The sequence below is a fragment of the Oryzias latipes genome, chromosome 1 (assembly GCF_002234675.1).
Source record: "Oryzias latipes chromosome 1, ASM223467v1".
Lineage (NCBI taxonomy): Eukaryota > Metazoa > Chordata > Actinopteri > Beloniformes > Adrianichthyidae > Oryzias > Oryzias latipes.
Genome location: NC_019859.2, coordinates 15,707,358 through 15,729,025, shown reverse-complemented (window position 1 = coordinate 15,729,025; position 21,668 = coordinate 15,707,358). Strand labels below are relative to the sequence as shown.

At 39.7% G+C, this 21,668-nt stretch overlaps 1 protein-coding gene across 1 annotated transcript in view; it reads left to right on the top strand.

Annotated features, from left to right (window-relative positions):
• Nucleotides 1-21,044, top strand: part of cxxc4 (CXXC finger protein 4) — a 30,296-nt gene extending 9,252 nt beyond the window's left edge. The window contains exon 3 of the mRNA XM_004065913.4: nucleotides 19,947-21,044. Within this exon, the coding sequence (XP_004065961.2) occupies nucleotides 19,947-19,991 (45 nt within the window). The 3' untranslated portion in view covers nucleotides 19,992-21,044. The remainder of the gene's footprint in view (nucleotides 1-19,946) is intronic.
• Nucleotides 21,045-21,668: the final 624 nt, after the last annotated feature.

The following is a 21,668-nucleotide window of genomic DNA, read 5'->3' as shown; positions in this document are numbered from 1 at the left end:
TGGGCTAATATGAGAGGGGTAAAGAATAAATAAAAAAAGTGGAGATGGGAAAGCCTGAGGGACGCAAGGCCTTTAGATCTGCGGATATCTGACTTGGAGGCTTAAAAATCGCAGATTAATTTGGTGGCAGAGGTTTGGGGGAGTTTGGAAAAAAAAGAGAAAAATGGACGAGGGGGGTGTACGCCGCCTCGCATCTCAAACCTAAAGGTCAACAGTAAGCTCCTGTCAAGACAATGGGATTTTGCCATCTGAAACACAATGCAGACCGCTTAATTATACACAACTTCCCTGCGAGCTACCCTCAGCTTCTAAAGAGCCTGGGCCCCCTTAGTCGCTGTCATGCCCTTTCTCCCACTAGACCGGTTGTGCCGTGTGGATTTTCTGTCATCTTCCATTTGCACTGAGTAGCTGCTCTGCTTAGGCCGCAGCTCTGCAGAGACAAGCGCTCACTGCTGTTAAAGAATTCATTGAATTTGCCACCGCCGCCAATTAAGGCCAAATCGTAATTGGAGGCATCTGGACGATGCCTTTACATTACGTGGTCCGCCGCCTCCTCTGGCCCTGTTTAATTTAACGTCTGTGATTCAGTGGCGAATGAGAACTCGTATTTATTACAACGCAGGTCGGGCTCAGACAGAGAGAGAGAGATAGGGGCGGGAAAGCAATGCACTGTAGTCGAGGGTGGACGGCGTGAAAGAGCAGGTGCGGCAGGACGCTAATGTGTGGCGCTTTAAAATTTAAACAGATGAGAGTGAATTATTGATACGGACTCTGGCTGAGAAGTTAAAAGGTATCTCATCATTACTGAGCGCCCGTATGAAAAAGTGTGAGAGAAAAGACTTCAGTAATTGCATCAGGGGAGCAGGTTGAGCGCAGGCCGTTGCAACAAGATGATATCACAGTGTGATGGGGAATTCTTCAATCATTCTGCTCTCTGTGCTTATTTTATGTTTGCATGAACAACAGTAACTTCAAGCTAAATGGTTAAACATTTAAAATATGTTACAAAAGTAAAATCTTTGGGACAAAATTAACTTTGTTCAAAACAATGTGTTTGTAGACCGTAGCTGGTGAGGGAAGTTTTCTGCAGAAAGTGGGGTTTTAACAGCTCAAAAAAAATAAATAAATCCCCCTATCTGCTGAAATGAGGGCCCTTTGCCATTTTCGTTTTATTTTAAAACGGTTTTATGCATCAAAACTGACTAAAAGTCCCATTTAGCGCTGAAACTGCAGGTCAACGACCTTTTGTGCATGTGTCCATGTTAGTTTTCCCATTTAGGTTTACATTTACAGCTGGTCGTTTCTGTTCATTTACAGCCCAAACTTTAAAGTCCGACTCATCACCTTTTGATCTATTGTCAAAACATTCCCAGTGGACTTTCAATTGTGATTAGTCAAAATCAAAAACCTGTGTCGTTTTTTAGAAGAGCAGTAGTTCATTAGATATTTGCCTCTTGAGTTGTGGGCAGGGCTGTTGGCATTGAGCAACTCCGGACCCATTTCCCATTATGGATCTGTTTACACACTCTCCCGCTATCTTCCAGCCCCTCACAACCCCAACCTAACATTACTGGTGCAACAAACAGGGTTAACAATATTACAGCTATCCAGACATATATTTTTTAGCCACTTCCCAGCTTGGACAAGGAATACAAAGACGTACATGGATCTATTTGTCTGCAAGTGGATGCATCAGAATGGAGCAAAGCAGGAAGCTTGCGGCTTGCTGAATGTTGCAGCTGCATCACTGCTATTGGCTTTTTCCAATAGCATTTTTCCATCTTCTCCTGCTTCACGACTTAAATAAAAAGTACAAAGTAATGCACTTTTAATCTTAATTTTCTTCAGATATGGCCTCCATCATGAGAAAAGTGTGTCAAGAACACGTTAAAACACCATGTTTTATTGGAGCGGGTCTTTTTTGCATTGTTGTTGTGCAGTAAATAAGAATATGTTACTTTTTTTAAGTTAAGGAAAAGAAGGAAACAGGCCAGAACATGTATTGACCTCTTTAAGCCTCAAAATATGTTTTTTGAAGGAAACAAAGCTTAGTTTAGTTTAAGTTTGTTCAAATGTGTTCACATTTTCCGCTTATTTGGCCTTATTTTAATGTTACATTATAATTTAAATCTGAAACTAAACTCTGAACTAATTTAATGACTTTGCTCATGTGGAGAACCTGAATTAAACTGACTCTGTTTTTCCAATTCTGTATAGGAAAGTTCCTCAAAAACAAACAATACGAATGTCATTTTTAGGATTTCTGAGCAGAAATATTTAAATTCCTTTAATGTAACTTGTATGTAAATGTGATATTCACATTTTTTCAAGGATCTTAACAGTAAACGTAAACTACTGGAAAAATCTTTTTTTTAGGCTTAGCCACAAGAAAAAAAGTCTTACTGGCAATTTTCTAGCCTGTTTGGTAGATTTGCTTCCTAGAAATAAATAACGTAAAAGTACATTTTAAAGGGATAATTTGTGTTGAAAGAAATGCGTCTGTGTGATTTTAGCATCTGAGCTTCTTCAACTCAAATCCTTCTGTGCAGCTTCCCTTTTTTATGGTGGGTCAGATCTCAGATCATATATAGTTCAAGCCCAGCATCTGACACCATGCTAAGAGAGATTTTTCAACTTTTTTTTTTTTTTTAGCAAGAAAATAGTGTGTTACAGATGTCATAGAGGTGTGAAGTCAGCCTGTGGTCCTTTGGTAAAGGGTGGGATATTTAAAGCCCCTCTTGAACATCAGGAGGTCTCCTTTTTTACTGCTTTGTCCTCATTTTAGCTAATAATCCTTTGAGCTGTTCAAAATTTGTTGTCATTTCTGGAAAGATTCTATCTTTGGCATTTATTCCGGAAAGAAATCCTTCAAGCTGCTATGGATGTAAGCTGTGATCAGTTTCTCAAAAGACACAGAACAGAGTTGAAAAGAGGCTCTCATTAAACAAAGGGGGGGTTCTTCTTTTCTTTTCTCTTTATTTAAGTGTTTGCCTGAAGCATTTTGTCTTATACGTCAGTAAATTTCATTTTCCACTGAAATTATTTTACGGGATGTTTCCATTTTTTTTTTCAATCCTAGGCTAACAAAATATCTACATAAAAATTAATTTGGGTCAAATGTTGGCTAAATGATTTCATACTTTTGTGACTTATTTCAATACTTTCTTTATGTGGGAATGTATACTTCTAAATATATTAAAATCACATTAAAGGAAAATAAAGTCTTTAACTTCAGCTTGTAGGAACTCATTTGCTATTTGTTGACTTGCAGCTCTCAGCCTTTACCAAATGAAACAAGTCTGTTGAGCTTTATTTTGAGCTTGAAGCAGAGACCAACTCTAAATGGTGAAATTTGCCATGTTTTAAGTTAGTTGCTTAACAGGATAAATATGTACATTTATTTTTTAAATCCAGGTTACAAATCAGTATCTTCTGTTCCTATAAACATATTTCTGTCAAATGAATATTCTGTTAAATGGGAAGTAGTAAATAGGGGAAAATTCTTTCATCATTTGTCAAATTCCAGTTTCTAATAGTTTTATTTTGAAATTCACCTTCTGTCTGTGAAATAACAAAACATTTCATCAGATAAAAGACAAAAAGTAAAACAGGCTAAAATGTTCATTCTACATCATATTAGCCATCTGCCTTTATTTTAAATATTAGAAACAATATTCAAACCTCCTGAGACAGGGATATCCAAACGTTTTGCCAAGAAGGTAATATTTGGCAAGCAAACATTTAAACAATATTAAATGTAAATAATCTATTTAAGATTTTTATTTTCTCCACATAGAAAAGAGCAAAAATTTTAATACATTTTGACCAAACTTACTTTGAATTTCACATTTAAATACAAAATACAAAATTATCAAAATGTTAAAAAGATGATTCAAGACTGTTTATTGTTTTCTCTCACGTCACATAGCTTAACCTTATGTACGTTTTGTACAAATCTAGTCACAATCAATAGAGAAATTAGCCATTGATGAATAATACAACTACAAGATCCTACACATCCTTATCTTTCTTTCAACTCTTCAACGTGATGGCAGGATTTCTCTTAAACTCTGAATCTCACCGGATGTTTTTCTTCTTTAAACGTAAGAAAACTGTTTTTAAAAACTTTAAATTCAGTATCATTTATTATCAGATATATAATAGGTATTTATTTACATTTCTTTGTTCACTTATGAAAGGAGGCGAAGTGTTGCCCTATAGAGATGGATTAGTGGTCAGAATTCAAATTTGGCAAGAACACATAAAAGTTCTCAATAAGACAATGTAACATTCAGAGTTTAGGCGTTCAATGTCTCTGTTGTTAAAGTCCATCTTTGAAGATGTCTAAATTTCAAAGATATTTTATTTTGAGTCTAAAATTAAAGCCTTATCTTCAGGTGTGGGTTTTCTCTAACACTCATCGAAGTGTGATGTTGATTTTTGGCAAAAATGCAAGCTTTTTCGTATGGAATAGCTCATGTGAGTTTAAGGGCTCCCACACAGATGCTGAGAAGTCTGATCAAAACAAGAAGGCTTGCTCCTACTTTGCATTTCAATTTAACATTTCAGAGAACTGGCAGCATGCTGCCTCGCTTAGCCCTCGCTTCGTTACTCCCACATGGCTTCTCGTTGTGCTAGCTGACGTTTTTCGCTGTTCAGAGCTCTGCCGTGTGGCTGCAGAGTGGGGGATTTCCACTCCAGATCCCTCAGGTGTACGCCAGCAGATGCATGTCCTGTTCATCTGCTCCCCTCCTACCTCCATGCTCCCGTCCTTCGGCCTTTGGCCCTCTCCCGGCTCAGACTGTCTCGATTTCTTCTGTAACAGGTGAAATGCTCCCTGTGTCATAGTTTTCTAGAAATATTAGCAAACACTAAAGCTTCCTGAGGGGAATTTAGGGGGAAAATGCCTCATTCTCTTCTCCAAGAGCGTCAGCCTCCAAAATACAGTGTTGGCATCACTGTCCATCAGTTTAGGAGGGAAATGAGAAAAAGAAAAATCATATTCTGAGAGTATTACTACAACCAGTGCTTCTTTTAAACTTTGATATATTTGAAATGAAATGATGTTTTATGTGAGATTTAGTCATTTTTTGTGGTTGATTTGAAATAAAAATATGTAATTGTTGGTTTTTAAGCTCCAAAGCTCAGACCCTTTTTTTATTCCTCCCCTGTTGGATGTATCAAATTCAGTTAAGGAGAACTTTGCAGAATTGAGTCCCAAACTGATCAGACCCCAGACTTAGTTTCTCTTAATAAGAGCAGAACTAGATGCAAAACATCAGTCAGACATTGCTAAAGTGAACACAGAACCTATGAGTGAATAATAATAATGATAATGTTTGAGAATCAGCACAAAAAAATGTTATTTACATGTCTGCCAATTTTGATACCGCCACTGTGGCCTTTTTGAACTTCTTTATTCTGAATTTTGTGAGTTTCAAAATAATAACTAAATTTTATTTCTTCAAAATATGATAAACAATATTTCTACAATAAGTATTTGCACATGGGGCGGCCGTGGTGCGGAGGTAGAGCAGTTGACCTCTGATTAAAAGGTTGCAGTTTTGGTTGCAGGTTTTGTTCCTGCCCCGTTTCCTGTGTCAAATAGTCCTTGGGCAAGACACAGTGATGGCTATAGGCTGGCGCCAGTGTTCATCAGTGGCACCGATGTCAGTGTGTGAATGTGTGTGAATGGGACAGTGACTGTAAAGCACCTTGGACCTTCAAGGTAGGCGCTATAAAACGATATGCCATTTATGCAAGATATAAAGAATGTAGGCCATCACAAACTCCAACAAGACAAAAGTTTTGATTTTAAGGTTCTGGTTTGTCACTGGATTTCAAGTTGGTGTTTAATATTTCTTTTTAATCATAAGAACCTCTTACATTATGATTATTTCTTTTTTTTTTCCATAACTGTATTTTTTTCCTTGTATGTTATAATTTATTAAAACTTGCATGAGCTGCTTCCATTAGGCTGTAGTTCTTCGTGCTGAAGGATGTGGGACATCTTCACATGCAGAAACGCTGAGGAGAGGGTTAGCATATGTGATTGGGTGTTTTAATCTGACACAGGAGACCCAAATCTGCACACTACCTGTCATATGTTTTTGTATTTACTCTGCTTCCACACAGAAGGTGTAGCATTAGAAGAAGTGTTCGCAGAGCCACAGAAGAGTTTCCTTCAATTTTGTTAAGACCACAAAGAGATGGAGGTTTTGGTGAAAAATACTGAAAGTCAAACACTTTCCATCTGTGGTGCTGCTGCTGCTGCTGCTGATTGGCAGGACCAGCACCACAGCACAAAAAAGCAGCTCAGCCGCAATGAAAGTAAACATTTTATACATTTGCTTTGTTTTAACACACTCCTCTGGCATTGAAAGGTAAGCATATAAAGTCAATTAAAATTTCTGTTTCCCTGCCACTGCTCATAGATGCTAAAAGGGGGATTTCTGAGAAAAATGAGTCTGAGCTGGGGGAAAAACTGTTCATACTGAAACTGTTTATTGCCCTCAACATCAATATAATGCTTTAAAAAGATAAACCAGAACCTAGTAAATAGGCTAAGAGACATTTTAGAATATATAGTGCTGCTCCTGTGGGGTTTTTTTTGTTTCATTTCCTAGACACCTTTGAAAGCTTTTTTTCTCTCCAAATCGGCTCCTTTCAGTTTAAAGAGCACGTTCACACCATGTCTCATAAGCAGAGGTGTGTCGCTGCACTGCCGTCTGTTTTGAGACGTGAGTGACGTCACCTGCTCAGCAGGTGTTTTGCCGTCGGCTGCGGCTGATAAAGGATATTTGCCGTGGCATGAGTGACTCGAGGAGCAGACTGCCTTCTTCAGCTCTAGATTCAGTTTTTTTCGCCCCTGTTTTTACCTTCATTATAACTATTACTTCAGGCGTATTAGGCCCTGTCCACTTAACTGTTCTCTAATTGTTTGATCACAAAGGGTGTTTTTCTGTGCGGCGGATGAAGCTTGCCCCATCACATCGTGAATCACTCCTCCTGAAACGTTCGTCTTACAGGAATACTGCACTGTAATTACATTTTCCCATTAGCATACGGAGGCTTGGAGTTGCTGTGCACTCAGCCTCCAGCAGCACTCTGCCATATGGTCTGTCTGTGCTTTTCAGGCGATATTTGGCAAGAGTTTTAGAAAAGGTCAAATATCAAGTCAGAGAACGGTGCCAGAATTGCATCTACGTTAATTGCTGCCTCTTTTTCTTCATCCATCTCCTCCCCCTTTCCTTCCCTCTGTTCCCCCCTCTTCCTCTCCATCTGAAGTCAGTAATCTGCTTTAGGATGTTTCTGAGATGGAGATGGATTTGGTTTTCCGCTGCTGCCCCTCAGCCTAATCTCCCGACTGTGACTGCCCAGTCACTCTCAGGCACAGCTCTTAAGCCCATCATCAGGCCCCCACAACATATTCATGCCTAGTCAGCAAAAAAGGCAACATTTTCACAAGCATTTGCAATATGCTTAGCTTGATTCGATTATGAAGATATTAAGAGCCAGACTGGACCTTGATTTCAAATGTCTTACATTTATTTTAGAACAAAATCAGGACGAAACGCCTGCGAGCATTTGTTTCAATTATCACATTGATGTTCAAAATCTGTTGTTTTGAGAGGAAAACTAAAAACTTATAGCTTCTAACTTGATTCGCCTTTTATGTGTTGAAAAAAAGGAGCTGTTGTTAAGAGAGGCTAGCGCTGACACAATACCAAGATTATGTGTTAACATGGACTCATTTTAAAACACCTTCCTGTCCCTTCAGTTTGGTAGACTATGTCAAGCATATTTAGACAGCCTCTACTTTCCATCAAAGGAGCAAAGCTTTAACCCTTATTTTAAAGAGGCACACTGTTAAAGACGGTTGGCAAACACTTAAAATCAGCTGCTATGAACATATTTGTAGAAAGCAGAAATAAACACTGCTTCTGCAATGTAACCATGTTACTGTGATCTAATGAACTTTAAATTGTAGCAGTTTTTTAAATTTTCCTTGTTCTTTTTTGACACTCAAATTACTTTAAAGTACAACACATTTATTCATTCTTAGGCTGCTTTCACACTAAGATAGTCCTGCAGACTCAATTTGAATATGCTGAAATTGCTTATAATTTTCACACCTAAATCTAGTTGGATTTGCATTCACACACGGCACTCTGAGAAGTGAAAACGAAGACATTACGCAGTGAACCAAACAGTAACTTTAAGTTGTGGACACTGACTGTATGTGAGAACTGGACTGAGTGACCCCTCCATCCTCATGTTCCAAATAGGAAGTACATGCTGGTTCCAAGAAGCCAAAATCCCATTCTTCAAATGACAGTCACTAGTCATTTGTCAGAATAACCATTCTTGCTCTGATACGTTTTTTTAACATGTTCTTGATAATTTTAATTTTTTTATTATTATATTTTTTTCAATATCAAGTTATCTTGATATTAAAATCAGATGCCTCAATAAAAGTAGAGCTATTTGCATTGACGGTTCAAAACATTTGATTGACAGATTTTGTGTAGCCCACTTATAAGTGGTGAGGATGTGGATTTCCAGAATGCTCGCTCCTGATTGACAACAGCGGTTGCCTTAGAAACATTGACTCTGAATGACTCAGATCAATCACTGCTTATCGACAGCATCTATCTCCAAACATGGCGGCATCCGTATCGCAAACTGAATTGACTGAATTGACTTCATTTTGGTGGATCCAGAAGCAAGTTCTGTTCTATGGGTGACGTCACATTTCTGGAGTCCAGTTCTCATATCCAGTCAATGGTTGTGAGCTTTTTTTTTGCTCCTTACATCATACATTGACTTCACTTCCTACTAAAAAACATTGTTCTTGAAAGGAAACTAGGGTTTTCTAATTTGTGTTTCACCCCAGCGTTCATGCAGTGCAAATCAATATGCCCTATACAAACCTTCCTGCTCAATGCGCTATTAATATTTTTTGGACGTCAGCTTTTTTTCATTGCACACTCAAATAGGTTTTTAAGAAAATGTAGCAAACTGTTGATCTGATCACAGATATCAAGGGTGTATTCAGACACATCTGGTTCTCTTGAAGTGAACTATAGTTTGTTTTTCCTGATAATTCAGAATACATTTTGATTCTGAATACAGCCAGGTGGACCCTGATTCGGGCCAGGACCCGCTCTCGGACCCATCATGGTCTCAGTTCGTTTCCAATCGGACTGAGCTCCGGTTCACTTTGGATTTCCTCTGTCTGTAGCCGGGAAGTATGGGAAATAAAAAAGTAGCAGAGCAGCAATGAGACATAGCAACTCGTTGAAATGCAACTGGATGAATGCAGGCTTATCAAAACAATTTTTAACATGACACACATTGCTTCTGACTATTTTCCCAACTATATTTACTCTTCATACCCGACATCTCCTCAGTAACCGCCTTGCAGCAAGACTCCACCGGAACAAAGCAGCAATGAAAAGTGTTGTACTTGACGTTGATACAGACGTTCAAAATTGGTCAGCGATATATAAAGTTTTAACAAGTGAACTATCCCAACGAGGATTGCAAAGCGCAGCATTTTCTTTATTCTGTCTCTTGTGACTTTGCCCTGCCCTCGTAATTCCTGGCCAATGAGTGAAGGGATCTGTTGTCACAGGGTTTTGTTTACAAGCTTTGGTTTGAAAAGCAGTCTAAATTAAAAACAAAACGCAAGGTTTTTGACTCGATCCGGAACAACAGACCTTTCCACTCTAAATTCCCCCAACTGTTGAGCACCAACATTGCAAATGGCAAACATTGAATATCCCATCAAATGTATTAACATTTTGCCAAAATAAGAAATATTCTGCATTAGTTAAGCAGTAGAAATAATTGATATTTTAACAGATATTTTATGTGTCATGTCATATTTGCACAGTATTTTTAAAGACAGAGGCAACAAATTAGAAATATCTTTGAAAGTGTGCAGTTCTCAATGCATAGAAGCCTGGATCTCCCTTTATTTTTACTATATTTTACTTTTAGTTTTAAAAAAAAATAGAGTCTGCATCCTCTCAATAATAAATGACAAATAAAAGTTTAAACTTTGCATAAATCTATGCAACGTGTTGTTGGCAGCAGTGTGTGAATGGGACAGAGCAAAGAGTCAGTGATCGACCGATCAACCTCCGATATTTGCAATCATTAGTGCTCATATATGTCTGCCCACGTGAAGTGAACAGCAAGAAAAAAAACAAATCTCCCCCCAAGGACAAAACAAACTACTCGCTCAAGAACAAGCTAAATCTGGTAAATCAAATTAAAATCCTACAAATATTTGATAAATCAGGGTTATAAATAATAGTTGCATGTGTGTTATAAAAAGAATTTGGCACATTTGAAAAATATTTTCCTATATAACTTATTTTTTAAAGCAGTTTTTCTACCAGTGTCTCATGTACAATAGAGGGAAAAGTAGAAGAAGGGAGCAGAGATAAAAAGAAAGCAAAACTCTAACAATTATGGTGAATTAAAAATGATTATGATGTGCACGCCTGTGTGCGGCTGTGCATGACGTGAGCATGCAGGTTGAGAAAAGGCGGCTTCTGTGACAAGGCTGGCTGAGAGCACAGAGCTGAGGGTTACTGCCAGACATGTCTCAAGAGAAACCGGGGCACATTTGCAATCACCCTGAGTTCAAAAGGCTAATTTATTCACAGTCTGTGGTTAAAGCAGGGCTGCTCAGAATGCCAGTGGGATTGTGTTGGAAGCAGAGCAGTGGAGCCACATTATTTTCATCTTTTCTCTCTCCCTCTGTCTTTCTCTCCTTCCTTGTCTTCCTTTACTTGCTTTTTACCTCATCATTCCCTTTATCTCTTCTTGTTGTCTCCGTGAGCCCCGTGTGCCGTCTTTTAACACACGTCGGCGAGCATATTTCATTTTTACACTCATCCGCATTGACGTCCGGGCGCTGATTGAATTTTGAGGCGCTGCGGCGTCTGCCATTATCATCCTCATCGTCTTGAGTGGTTTATCGCTGGCCCCAGCACAGAGTGACGCCAAGGCTGCAGGGAATAGGGGGAGCAGGGGGTTAAGGCCCTTTTGCATATTTTTATTATTTATTTGGGGAACTTAGAGAGGATCAGACTTTACCCTGGGTTACAAAGACTGTGACTTGAGGTTGAAGTTGCCCTAGCATGCATGCATAAGGTTCTGCTTCGCTTAGGGGAACCTTTAGCCTTGATTATGATTCGCCCTTTCATTCTAGCTCCTGTCTGTCTGCAGCTTGGTCTCAAATCAGCTGACGATGTGGCTTCAGCATTAACTGCACCTGCCAGTCTTAGTTAGCATCACAGGGTTTCTTGGCCGCCTAGAGATCTCACACTGTTTCTCTAGAATCAGCAGAGAATTATTCCACCACATGTCAGCTTTACTGTGCTGTTATCACTGGAGAAAAAAAAACAAAAAAAAACCCAGACACCTCGAATACCCTGCCCTCCGTGGTGGTGTGGTAGGGTTAATTTGAAGTTGTCCTCCCCCTTCAGACAGTTCAGAGCTTTTTTGTTTGTGTGTGTGTGCGTTCATTGTTAGCACAGGAAATTGTTTTTTTCCCTCTGTGTCGGAGTGTCGTCTCTGTGCGGTTGTTATGCATGCTTTGCTGCAGAGGCGCTGTCGTTAATGTGACGCTGAACCCCTGCCACAAAGTCTTGAGGTAAAACGCTGGCATCGATCCCTTGTCCCCAGTGTAACACTATCAGCACTTGCCTTCTGCTCACCCTTTCCATTTCTCCCTCCGTTCCTCTTCCTCCTCTTGTCTCGTGTGAGCCCCCCTACCCCCCCACCTTTTTTTTTTTTCCAACCCACCGCTCCATCTGCTAGTTGATGGGTGTGATTTGAAGGCACACGCAGGTGGGGGAGCCGACAGCTCCGAGCTTGTGCTAATTGAGCCTTCTTTGTGCTTGGTCACCGCTGTGTACAGATGCAACAGGGCCCAAGAGTGAATCCAGGCAGCACTCAAGAGCCGCACTTGATCAATAACGTGGGAACTTAACAAAACAGAGACATGCCGAGTGCCCAGATCAGGGTCATTACTGTCTCCGGCGAGCCACACTTCCACCAGGGACTGATCAATTTCAGAATATGGATCAAGATAAACATCCTCAACTCTAATTTATCTCTTTTGTGCATCTTGTGAGCAGCATGCTGCAGTCAGAGAGAAGTGGACTTGAGTCTGATAGGGCCCTGGTGGCGCACATGTGCATCCAAAACATTTGGGTACAGATTTGTTTTTTCCTCGTCTTTGTACACGGATAATTTGGATAGATCGGAGTAGCTTTTTAATGAAACTCCTGCAATATTTAAATGTTTGTCACCAGGGATACTTCACGAAAACCATTGAAACTTTTAGTTCGTTTTTAAGTTAGAATATTTCTACATTACAATTGTTACGATTCCACACGTGTCCATCCCATGTTAATAAAATGAAAACCTAAAAAGTATCTACACTACTGACTGAAAAACAATGGGATCTCAAGCCTTTTCTTTTGGATGCACTGTATTAAGCTCCATCATAAATGTAGAACTTGACAGTAAAAATATCTAATTTTACTGTATTTTCACACACTTTGACACAAATCTTGCACAATAGTATTCTTACAGGGGTGGAACTACGGGGGGCAAGGGAAGTCAAGTGCCCTCCCTAGCAAAACATTTTGTCCCCCAACTTTCATTATCATTATTGACAACAATTTAAGAAACCATCAACAAAACTTTTATTAAGCAATGCATAACACAAAAATTATTTTTACAATAAAATCTTAAAGTTTTGTATTCCAGCCCATCTGAGCCACAATCCGCCCTGTTTTCTTATTATAGCAAGAGCAAATTCTTATTTTTGAAAAATCATTAATAATTACTCATCAATATTTTTTTGATTTGAAATGGTTTATTTCAAGCAATCAAATAGAAATAATACACAAAAACAATATAATCATCAGTTATACATTCATACGGTAACTAATCAAACTTAGGATAATTAGACATAATTAATAAATATTGCTTGAAAGGGAGTGGAAGGAAGCGAACTTATATAATCCAACCCCGTTATACTATAACCATTTTATTACATGATTTATCAATATCCAGTAAATATTAAAGCTGTTTGAAATACATGTTTCATTTGATTCTTAGCTCTTAGCTCCTAGCATTACAAACATGGATGTGAGCAACATCCCGTCATGCTTCACGCATACCCAAGATGCATTTCGACCAATCACCCTGTCCCTGTAACTGAAGTGTAACAACAAGACCAATGATTGGCTGGTCCAAATGCATCTTGGGTATGCGTGAAGCATGACGGGATGTTGCTCACATCTTGCACACACTTAGCTAAAAGCTGAGTCCGGTATAGGCGAAGCAGCCAGCCTAATCTTATGATATTTTTCTGATTTTCACAGAGACAATAATAGATCGATCATTCTTGCTTTTATTTTTACCCCTATTGAATGCTCACAGAGACACGGAGGTATCAGCAGAAAGCGGCTTTTGCAGCAAGATAGACAGAGAGCGTACCAGGATCATGTGAATGAACGTGATTACCGATCGTTGCTTTTGTGCTTTTTAAAAGAAATAAATCTGATCTCTAAACATCCTCCGTGTCTTCAATGCAATGTAATGAGACACACACAGACAGAAATGTGAAGGTATCTGCTGTAAATCTATGACGTGAATAACAGGATAAATGATCAGCTAGTTAGTTAGCATGTAGCCTTCTAGCCTTCAAATGTAAAGCGACTGCTAAAGAGTATGTTAATAAAAGACAAGTCCTGAATATTATTATTCCTATTCGACCCTAAACTACAATGTCAGCTGGCTGTCTACCGACCAGCCAGCTGCCCGAATGCCGGCATGACAAGCAAAAGAGCTCCGCGGCGGAGCTAGAAGGAGCTATGTCCGGTGAATCTTATGGCAAAGCAGCAAGCCTAGCTATCATAAATCTTATGATATTTTTCTTAAATTCATTAAGACAATAATAAATTGATCATTCTTGTTTTTCTTTTTCCTTTCTTGAACGAATGTGGGTCACAGAGACACGGAAGTTACCACTGAAAGCGGCTTTTGTGGCCAGACGGAGAGTATATCCGTATTTATGAAAGACTTATGACGTGAATGATTATTTTGTTCGCACAAATTTATTATTTCGAGGGAACGAAATAGTATTTCGAGGGAACGGAATATTATCTTGTGGGAACAAGATACATTTTCGTTTTTTAATGTCAGGACATGGGCTCCGTAACTTACATAGTTATTCTGGAGATTTAATAAGAGCCAGAGGTCAAAAAACAAGCAAAAAAAGTATTTTAAAACTAGCTTTGCTTTTTTATGATACAGTCAGCCTCTCAAAATTTTGAAAATAAACACAATTTTACTAATAAAAGATTTCATTTTTCCCAGATAATTGTAAAGGAGAGCTTAATTTCACTTGGTGATGTTGTTTATTTATCAGAACAGCTAAATAAAGGCAAGATTCTTGGCTGGATCTCTTGAAAAAATGTTTTAAAAGAGCCATTCTGGAAAAAGATTAAGGGAAATTAATGTAAAAAATGGGTGAAAAGTATTGAAGTCACTCTGACATAGCAATCACCTCATTGCTCTTGGGTAAAATGTGTGAGAACATCTTGACCCTTTAAAACACGACAGTGTATCATTTATCCTGGGTTTTAAATAGGTGATGATGGTATCCTGCTGCTCCCAGCTCCTCTATTAGTCTCTCAGAAGGATAATGGTAATTGCTTAATGTGGTGTGAAAATATGGTAAATTGTTGCCACTGACACAGAAAGAATATATAATGGGTGTGAGGATGAGCCAAGCTCTCCAATGTACAGGTGACAGCTTTAGATTAGGTTTATGAAGAAAATCTTCAGGCCTCATAAAGACCGCAGACACTGCCATAACTGATCAATATGAGAAAACATAACCTCCAATTTTGTTTAGTGGGAGAGAATCAGCTGTTGGTGTTAGAAGAAACTGTGAATACAAAATAATTGCATCTAGTTTTTTGTGTGAATTATCATTTTATGCTATTTTTTAACAAACATTTTAGCATTTTTTTCCCCTTCTTGTAGACTCAACACTCAGAAAGAAAAAGGCAACTGACGTATGTATATGTGTTTCACAACAGATGTAGCCATCAGGTACTTACGTTCATATCATAACAGCAAAAACAATAATATTGTAAAGCATACAGATGCTAAGTGTGTAATACTTGCATGAACATGTTCGGAGGCAAATATTGATAAATGTAAAAACGTTTGATTAGGGTCATGAGGGCCATATTAATATGTAATAAGTGGATCCACATTTATAGATTTGTAGAAATGGGGGAGCCCCGAGACCAGGTTTAATTTGAAGTTTAATTTGAAGTTTTTTGTTGCTTAATCAATTATATTTTTTAAACTCTTTAAAGTACAATTTAGTTGGCAGCTGTTTCTCTATTACTTGAAGTTTCACCGCAGTCTAAAAGTATTTATTGCACCACTGTTGTGTGTAAAAAGATGTATCAAAATTCAACATTTTGTGCATGTTAGTCCATGTAATCCACCTTCAATTTTTGCCAGAGCTCCGCTGTACAAAAAGTACGAAACAATGATTGATCCTATATTTTTTCATCAATGTTAAATAGGTCATACAAACAGTATTTGCATTAACACTGCAGCAATGCGTGAATGAAAAAAAAACATTAATTTTTTCCTTCATTCTTTTTCTACCTTTTTTTCCCTTTCGGGGTCACGGGGCTGCCAGAGCCTATCCCGGCCACTTGTGGGCGAAGGCAGGGGACACTCTGGACAGGTCGCCAGTCTGTCGCAGGGCCACAATCACACACATTCACTCTCACACTCACACCTATGGATAATTTAAAGTTGCCAATTGACCTATGAAGCATGTTTTTAGACAGTGGGAAGAAGCCGGAGAAAACCCACGCATGCACGGGGAGAACATGCAAACTCCACACAGAAAGGTCCCCCATTGATGTTCTGTTTCAGGTCCCCCAGCCAGTACTTGAACCAGGGGCCTTCTTGCTGTGAGGCAAGAGCGCTAACCACTGTGCCACCGTGCTTTTAAAATAAATATATATGGCATTTTCCAAATTATATTTACCTAGATTCATGGATTTTATGGATTTAAAAAAAAATACATTGCTCTTTGTTGTTCCAAAAGTTGATTCATTTTATTGTTATTTATTGATGGATTTTAACTCTTTAAACTTCTGTTTCTTTAAAGTGGTTGTAACTCATTTTTGCAGCCATTGCCTAAATGCTTTTCGGTGAACTGCTTTTTTTCTTCTTTGTTTTAAATATTAATTGTAAAAAGGATGAGTCATGATATTTTGGAAGCTAAAATAAATGAAGGTAAATGGGATTTTTAGATTGTCTATGATTATTTCAATGCCCTTTTTTTCAAGATAAATATGAGTTAAATGTAAGCTTTGCATCCAAACCTCCACGCTTTTATAACATGTAAAGTTTGTGCAACAATAAGTGTGATACAGTTAGTTTTGATCAATGCAGTACTGTTTCAAAAGTATTTTATTGTACCTTTTAATATCATAAATGGAATAAACATTTTAATATATTATCCTTTATATAATGACTGGGGGAATATTAAATAAGATTTCCATCAAAGATTACTTGTGGATTTTGTTTTTCACTCATTTTTTTTTTTTTTATCTTGTCCTGTTCAACATCTTGGCAAACAGATGAGAGCTGAAGGCCTCTTGTGTTGGACATATTTTACTGTTACAACAGGGGTTTTGAATCTTCTGACAAACCAGAGGTATGTCTGAATGAACCCCTTTTGTAATCGAGTCCAAACTTTATTCATTTTAATCATATTTGAACATATTTTCTTTTGGACCGGACGGAAAAGGAAAGGAGGGAGGAAGAATGAGGGATGTTAGAGAAGGGGGGATAGGAGGGTGATTAAAGAAAAAAGGGGGGGGGGGGGGTAAAACCATGAAGCAGCACAAAGCAACAAGTTACTGGATGGTAATACTCATTACAGTGAGGTTCAGAAATAATACAAGTCTATAAGGGCGGGGCCTGTGCACACACACTCAATTGTTCTAAGCACACCTGTTGGCTCCAAAAAATGTTTACATGTCAACATCCAAGGATTCAAGGATTCAAAAAGTGTTTATTGTCATTTTCAGTGAACAGAGCAGTTTTGCAGAATTGGAATTTGCTTCAGTGATAGTGTGCAACATAAAACACTTAAGAATAGAAAAAATGAACAGCAGTAAGCAAAACTAAAAAATTATAAAATGGTCAGAAAATAAATAGACTCCAGTAGACCATGTCCAGAGTGAGAAGGGTCGGCAGCTATCCGACCTGCCTGTCCCCAGGTTCTGGGGACAGATGGAAGGCTGCAGCCAATCACCTTCTCAGCTGAGCGCACAATATGCTGCAGTCTGTTTATGTGTCTGGTTGTGGCTCCAGCATAGCACACAGTGATGGAGGAGGTGATGATGGATTCCATGATGGTCGTGTAGAACTGCACCATCATCTGGGCCGGCAGCTTGGCTCTCTTCAACTGCCCCAGGAAGTACATCCTCTGCTGGGCCTTTTTGAGCAGAGAGCTGATAGACGGCTCCCACTTGAGGTCCTGGGTGATGGTGGTGCCGAGGAGAGGGACAGAGTCCGCTATGGTGATGGGAGAGTCTGTCAAGATGAGAGGGGATGAGGGGGCTGTGACTTTCCTGAAGTCCACTATCATCTCCACTGTCTTCTGGGTGTTCAGCTCCAGGTTGTTGATGCTGCACCACGACACCAGCCGGTCCACCTCCCTCCTATAGGCAGACTCATCATTGTTAGAGATGAGCCCGATGAAGGTGGTGTCATCCGTAAACTTGATCAGTTTAAGAGAGTCATGGCAGGAGGTGCAGCAGTTGGTGGAAAGGGAGAAGAGCAGAGGAGAAAGTACACGGCCCTGTGGAGATCCTGTGCTGATAAATTGGGTTGTGGAGAAATTCTTCCCCAGCGGCATACACTGCCTCTGGTCCATTAGGAAGTCAGTGATCCACCTGCAGGTGGAGTCCGGCCCGTTTAGCTGGAGAACTGGAGGGGAGGATAGTGTTGAATGCCAAGCTGAAGTCCACGAACAGGATCCTAGCATAGGTTCCCGGGGAGTCCAGGTGCAGCAGGATGAAGTGGAGGGCCAGGTTGATAGCGTCGTCTACAGACCTGTTGGCTCTGTAGGCGTACTGCAGAGGGTCCAGGAGTGGGGGGAGGTGAGGGACTTGAGGTGGGGGAGGACCAAGCGCTTGAATGACTTCATGACTACAGACGTGAGTGCCACAGGCCTGTAGTCATTGAGGCCAGTTATGCGGGGCTTCTTGGGGACAGGGACGATGGTGGACAGTTTGAAGCAGGCCGGGACGTGGCAGGACTCCAGGGAGGTGTTAAAAATGTCTGTGAAGACTGCTGCCAGTTTGCCTACACAGTGTTTCAGGATGGCAGGGGAGACGCCATCCGGGCCAATATTTGTACACAATACAAATATTGTTTCCACACGCTCTTATGCCTTCAAACCAACTAGTGTGAAATATTTCATTCAAACACGCAAAATATTAGTGCAAAGGTGAGCTAACACCTGTGTTCAAGTCAGTGTTTATGTTCTTCCAAAATGGATGATGGAATGTAAAAAGGAGGGAGAGCGCCCAGTCATCCCCACACCAAGACCCCCGCCGCAGCAGCAGCGGCAGCCAGATCCCCGCAACACCCACACAGTAGCATAATAGAACATCCGCCACCCAGGCCAGGGCCAGCAGGACCGCCACGGGGGCCCCCAGAGCCAGAGAGCAGGGAGGCATGGGGGGAATCTTTACGTTTTTGTGTTGTCCAATTCATCTCCAATTTTGACCTTTGTCTTAACAACCAAAAATACTTTTTCCCCCATAGGTTTTAGATGGTTTGTCACATTTACATATTATACATTTTTGTCTTTAAAACAAAATAAACATGTTCATCAATATTTATGTGTTTTTTTAAAGGTGAAAAAATTAAAATGAGATTAAAAAAACCTAAATATTATTAAACCTCACTTGGAGAGCTGCACAGGGCGCCTTTTGACAGCCTGTTTATTTAAATAGAAAAATACTCATAGACACCCCCACACACAAGCGCAAACACATACACTTCACCTGTTCCATGAAAAGATCAGAACTGATAAACGTTAAGTCATGTTTGTCCACATAGACACTACAATACACAGCAGCATAGAATGAGTAAATACTTCAAGAGCATTCATATATTTAAAAAAAAAGAGAGAAAGATGTAAACAGTAACCTGGATGAGCATCGCAGAAGAACACACTTATCGGATAAACAATAAAAAATAAAACATTCTGTTAAAAATATAATTCAAAGAAGAAAAGGAGTGTTTGTTATCAATTTTGTTAAGGCACCAAATGGAGAGAAAATCCCCAAATATGCCAGTTTTCATTGGTATACTCCAGCTTTTCATGTTGCTGGCTTCTAAATCATCTTCAAAGAAGAAGCTGCTTTTGCCATGGAGGTTTTGGGGTTTTGTGGAGGGGTGTGTGGGGGTGGTTTGCTGGCCCCGGCTCAAATTGAAATGATGCGCTGTTCCCCCTGACTGCAGCTCGTGCTCAGTAATTAAATGCTTCATTGTCGCTTCTTGGAAATTTGTACTGAATATTTCAACCAGTGCGATGATTATTTGGGTGTGGGAGGAACGAGGATGTAATCACCTTAGCTGGCTCCTGTAATGATATACTTGCATTGAAGGTTGAGCTGCACAGCCTCTTAAAATTGCCCCTCCAGGTTAATCTTTACCTCATTTTTAATAACATTTAAAACAGCTGTTATTCACACATCTTTCACCCATTAACTGATGACTGATTCAAACATATGTAAGAGAACTGTCCCTTATACCAGTACATAAAACCTTTTCTTCTTTTCCTCCCACAGAGGACGCCTGTGAACAATGGCGAGGCTTTCCGATGGTTCTTTTAGGAGAAGCTCTTGCAGCCTCATCCAGCAGGAGGGCAGGTGGCACTCTAGACTTTCTGCCAGGAGCCCCTGACGGATCCACAGAATTTAAGTCGCCCACCATTTCTAGAGAGGACGCGAGAAGGAAAGGAGGACAAAAAGAGGAACAAAAACATAACAGTGTTGTTTTGACTGTAATTTCCTTTTTGTGTAATTATTGTACCTTTCAACAGTATCATTATGTATATTTTTGGTGTCTATGAATGTGTTTTCAGTGTTACGGCTGTAGATTTTACAGCCCAACCTATGTAAAGGACTTAAACAGACAATCAGCCTCAATGAATCCGTCGAACAGAAGAGGCTATGAGGATTGATGATCTGAGAATCCCAACACATCACTCTGGAGCAATAATCTGTTAATTATCCTAGACCAGTCATTTCTTTTTTTACTTTTAGTAATTCCACCAAATTGACTCATTCTTGCAGTTTTGTCTTTTATTCCTTGAAATAGAATCTAACAGGTTCGTTGATGGAGTTTCCTCGAAGCATGATGGGATTGTTGATTTGTCTTCTCATCCGTGTCCACTCACTGCAGAATAGGACATACTGTCTTCTCGTGCGGAGGGCCACCCCTTTCGTAAGCTTGAATTGAATCACATTTGATTGCACCAGATGTTTTGTGCTGCCTGCAGGTCACAACCGTCCAACAAACAGGTTTCAACCAAACTACGAAGCTTTTCTCAGTCTCTGTCATGAAAAGTTCTCAAAAGGTTGGGGAAAATATGAGTGAGGTGAAAAATGCTAAAATGTAGATTTACCAGCTGAACAGTAGACATATCTGACATGTCAAATGTGGCTCTGCAGGTAAAGGATAGTTTTCTGTTGCTATCGTACGCAGCAATTTTCTCACCTGCAAAATGATCTCAATAAATTCCAGTAACAAAATTGATCACAGTTACTCATTGTCCAAAACCCTGTTGTTGCATGTGTAAATGTGTTTTGATTTTAATGATTATTAAGAATTTTTATAATGTTGTTGTGATGCGTTTATGTGTTCAAATAAACAAGTAAAAGATATCTGCACAGAAAATGTTTGGTCAATAAAAGGAGGGTTTCAGCAGTCAAGAAAAAAAAGAGCAATCAGTGACAATCACCTGATAGCTTCCGTTTTCCTCCTTTTTTGTTTTTCTGCCAGAAAGCATCAACAGAAATAACAACCAGGAGGAGACTGCAGAAAAATAGCAGCCCTGGTTGCCTCCCCAGTCATGTATTCCCTAGAATACTAAAATGTAGCATGAAGAAGAGTGGTTCCCAGAGGCAGCAGACTTTAAAGGACTCGTGAAATCCCGTGTGGTATGTCATGCTGGAATGCACTTGGGGAAGGCGGAATGGAGGGACGTAAAGCAGCAAAAGAGAGGAGGATGGCTGCTGGGGTGGGGAGGGAGGAACAAGACAGGATCCCGAGATAATGTGAGCGACTGAGTGATTGCTGGCTCTTTCAGTTTCAGAGGGGGGGGGGGTGTAATAATGCCAAGGGAGGACAGCAATGGGAGGGAAAGAGAGGACAGAGGCACATTTGGATGATGGTTGCGAAGGGGAGGGGTGTCAGTGCTGAGAAGAAGGAAATCATCCGGGACTGACTTTACCCCTGGCTGAGCACGCTTGCCATCAGCCAAATTGAGCTGCTGGCTGGTTACGGCC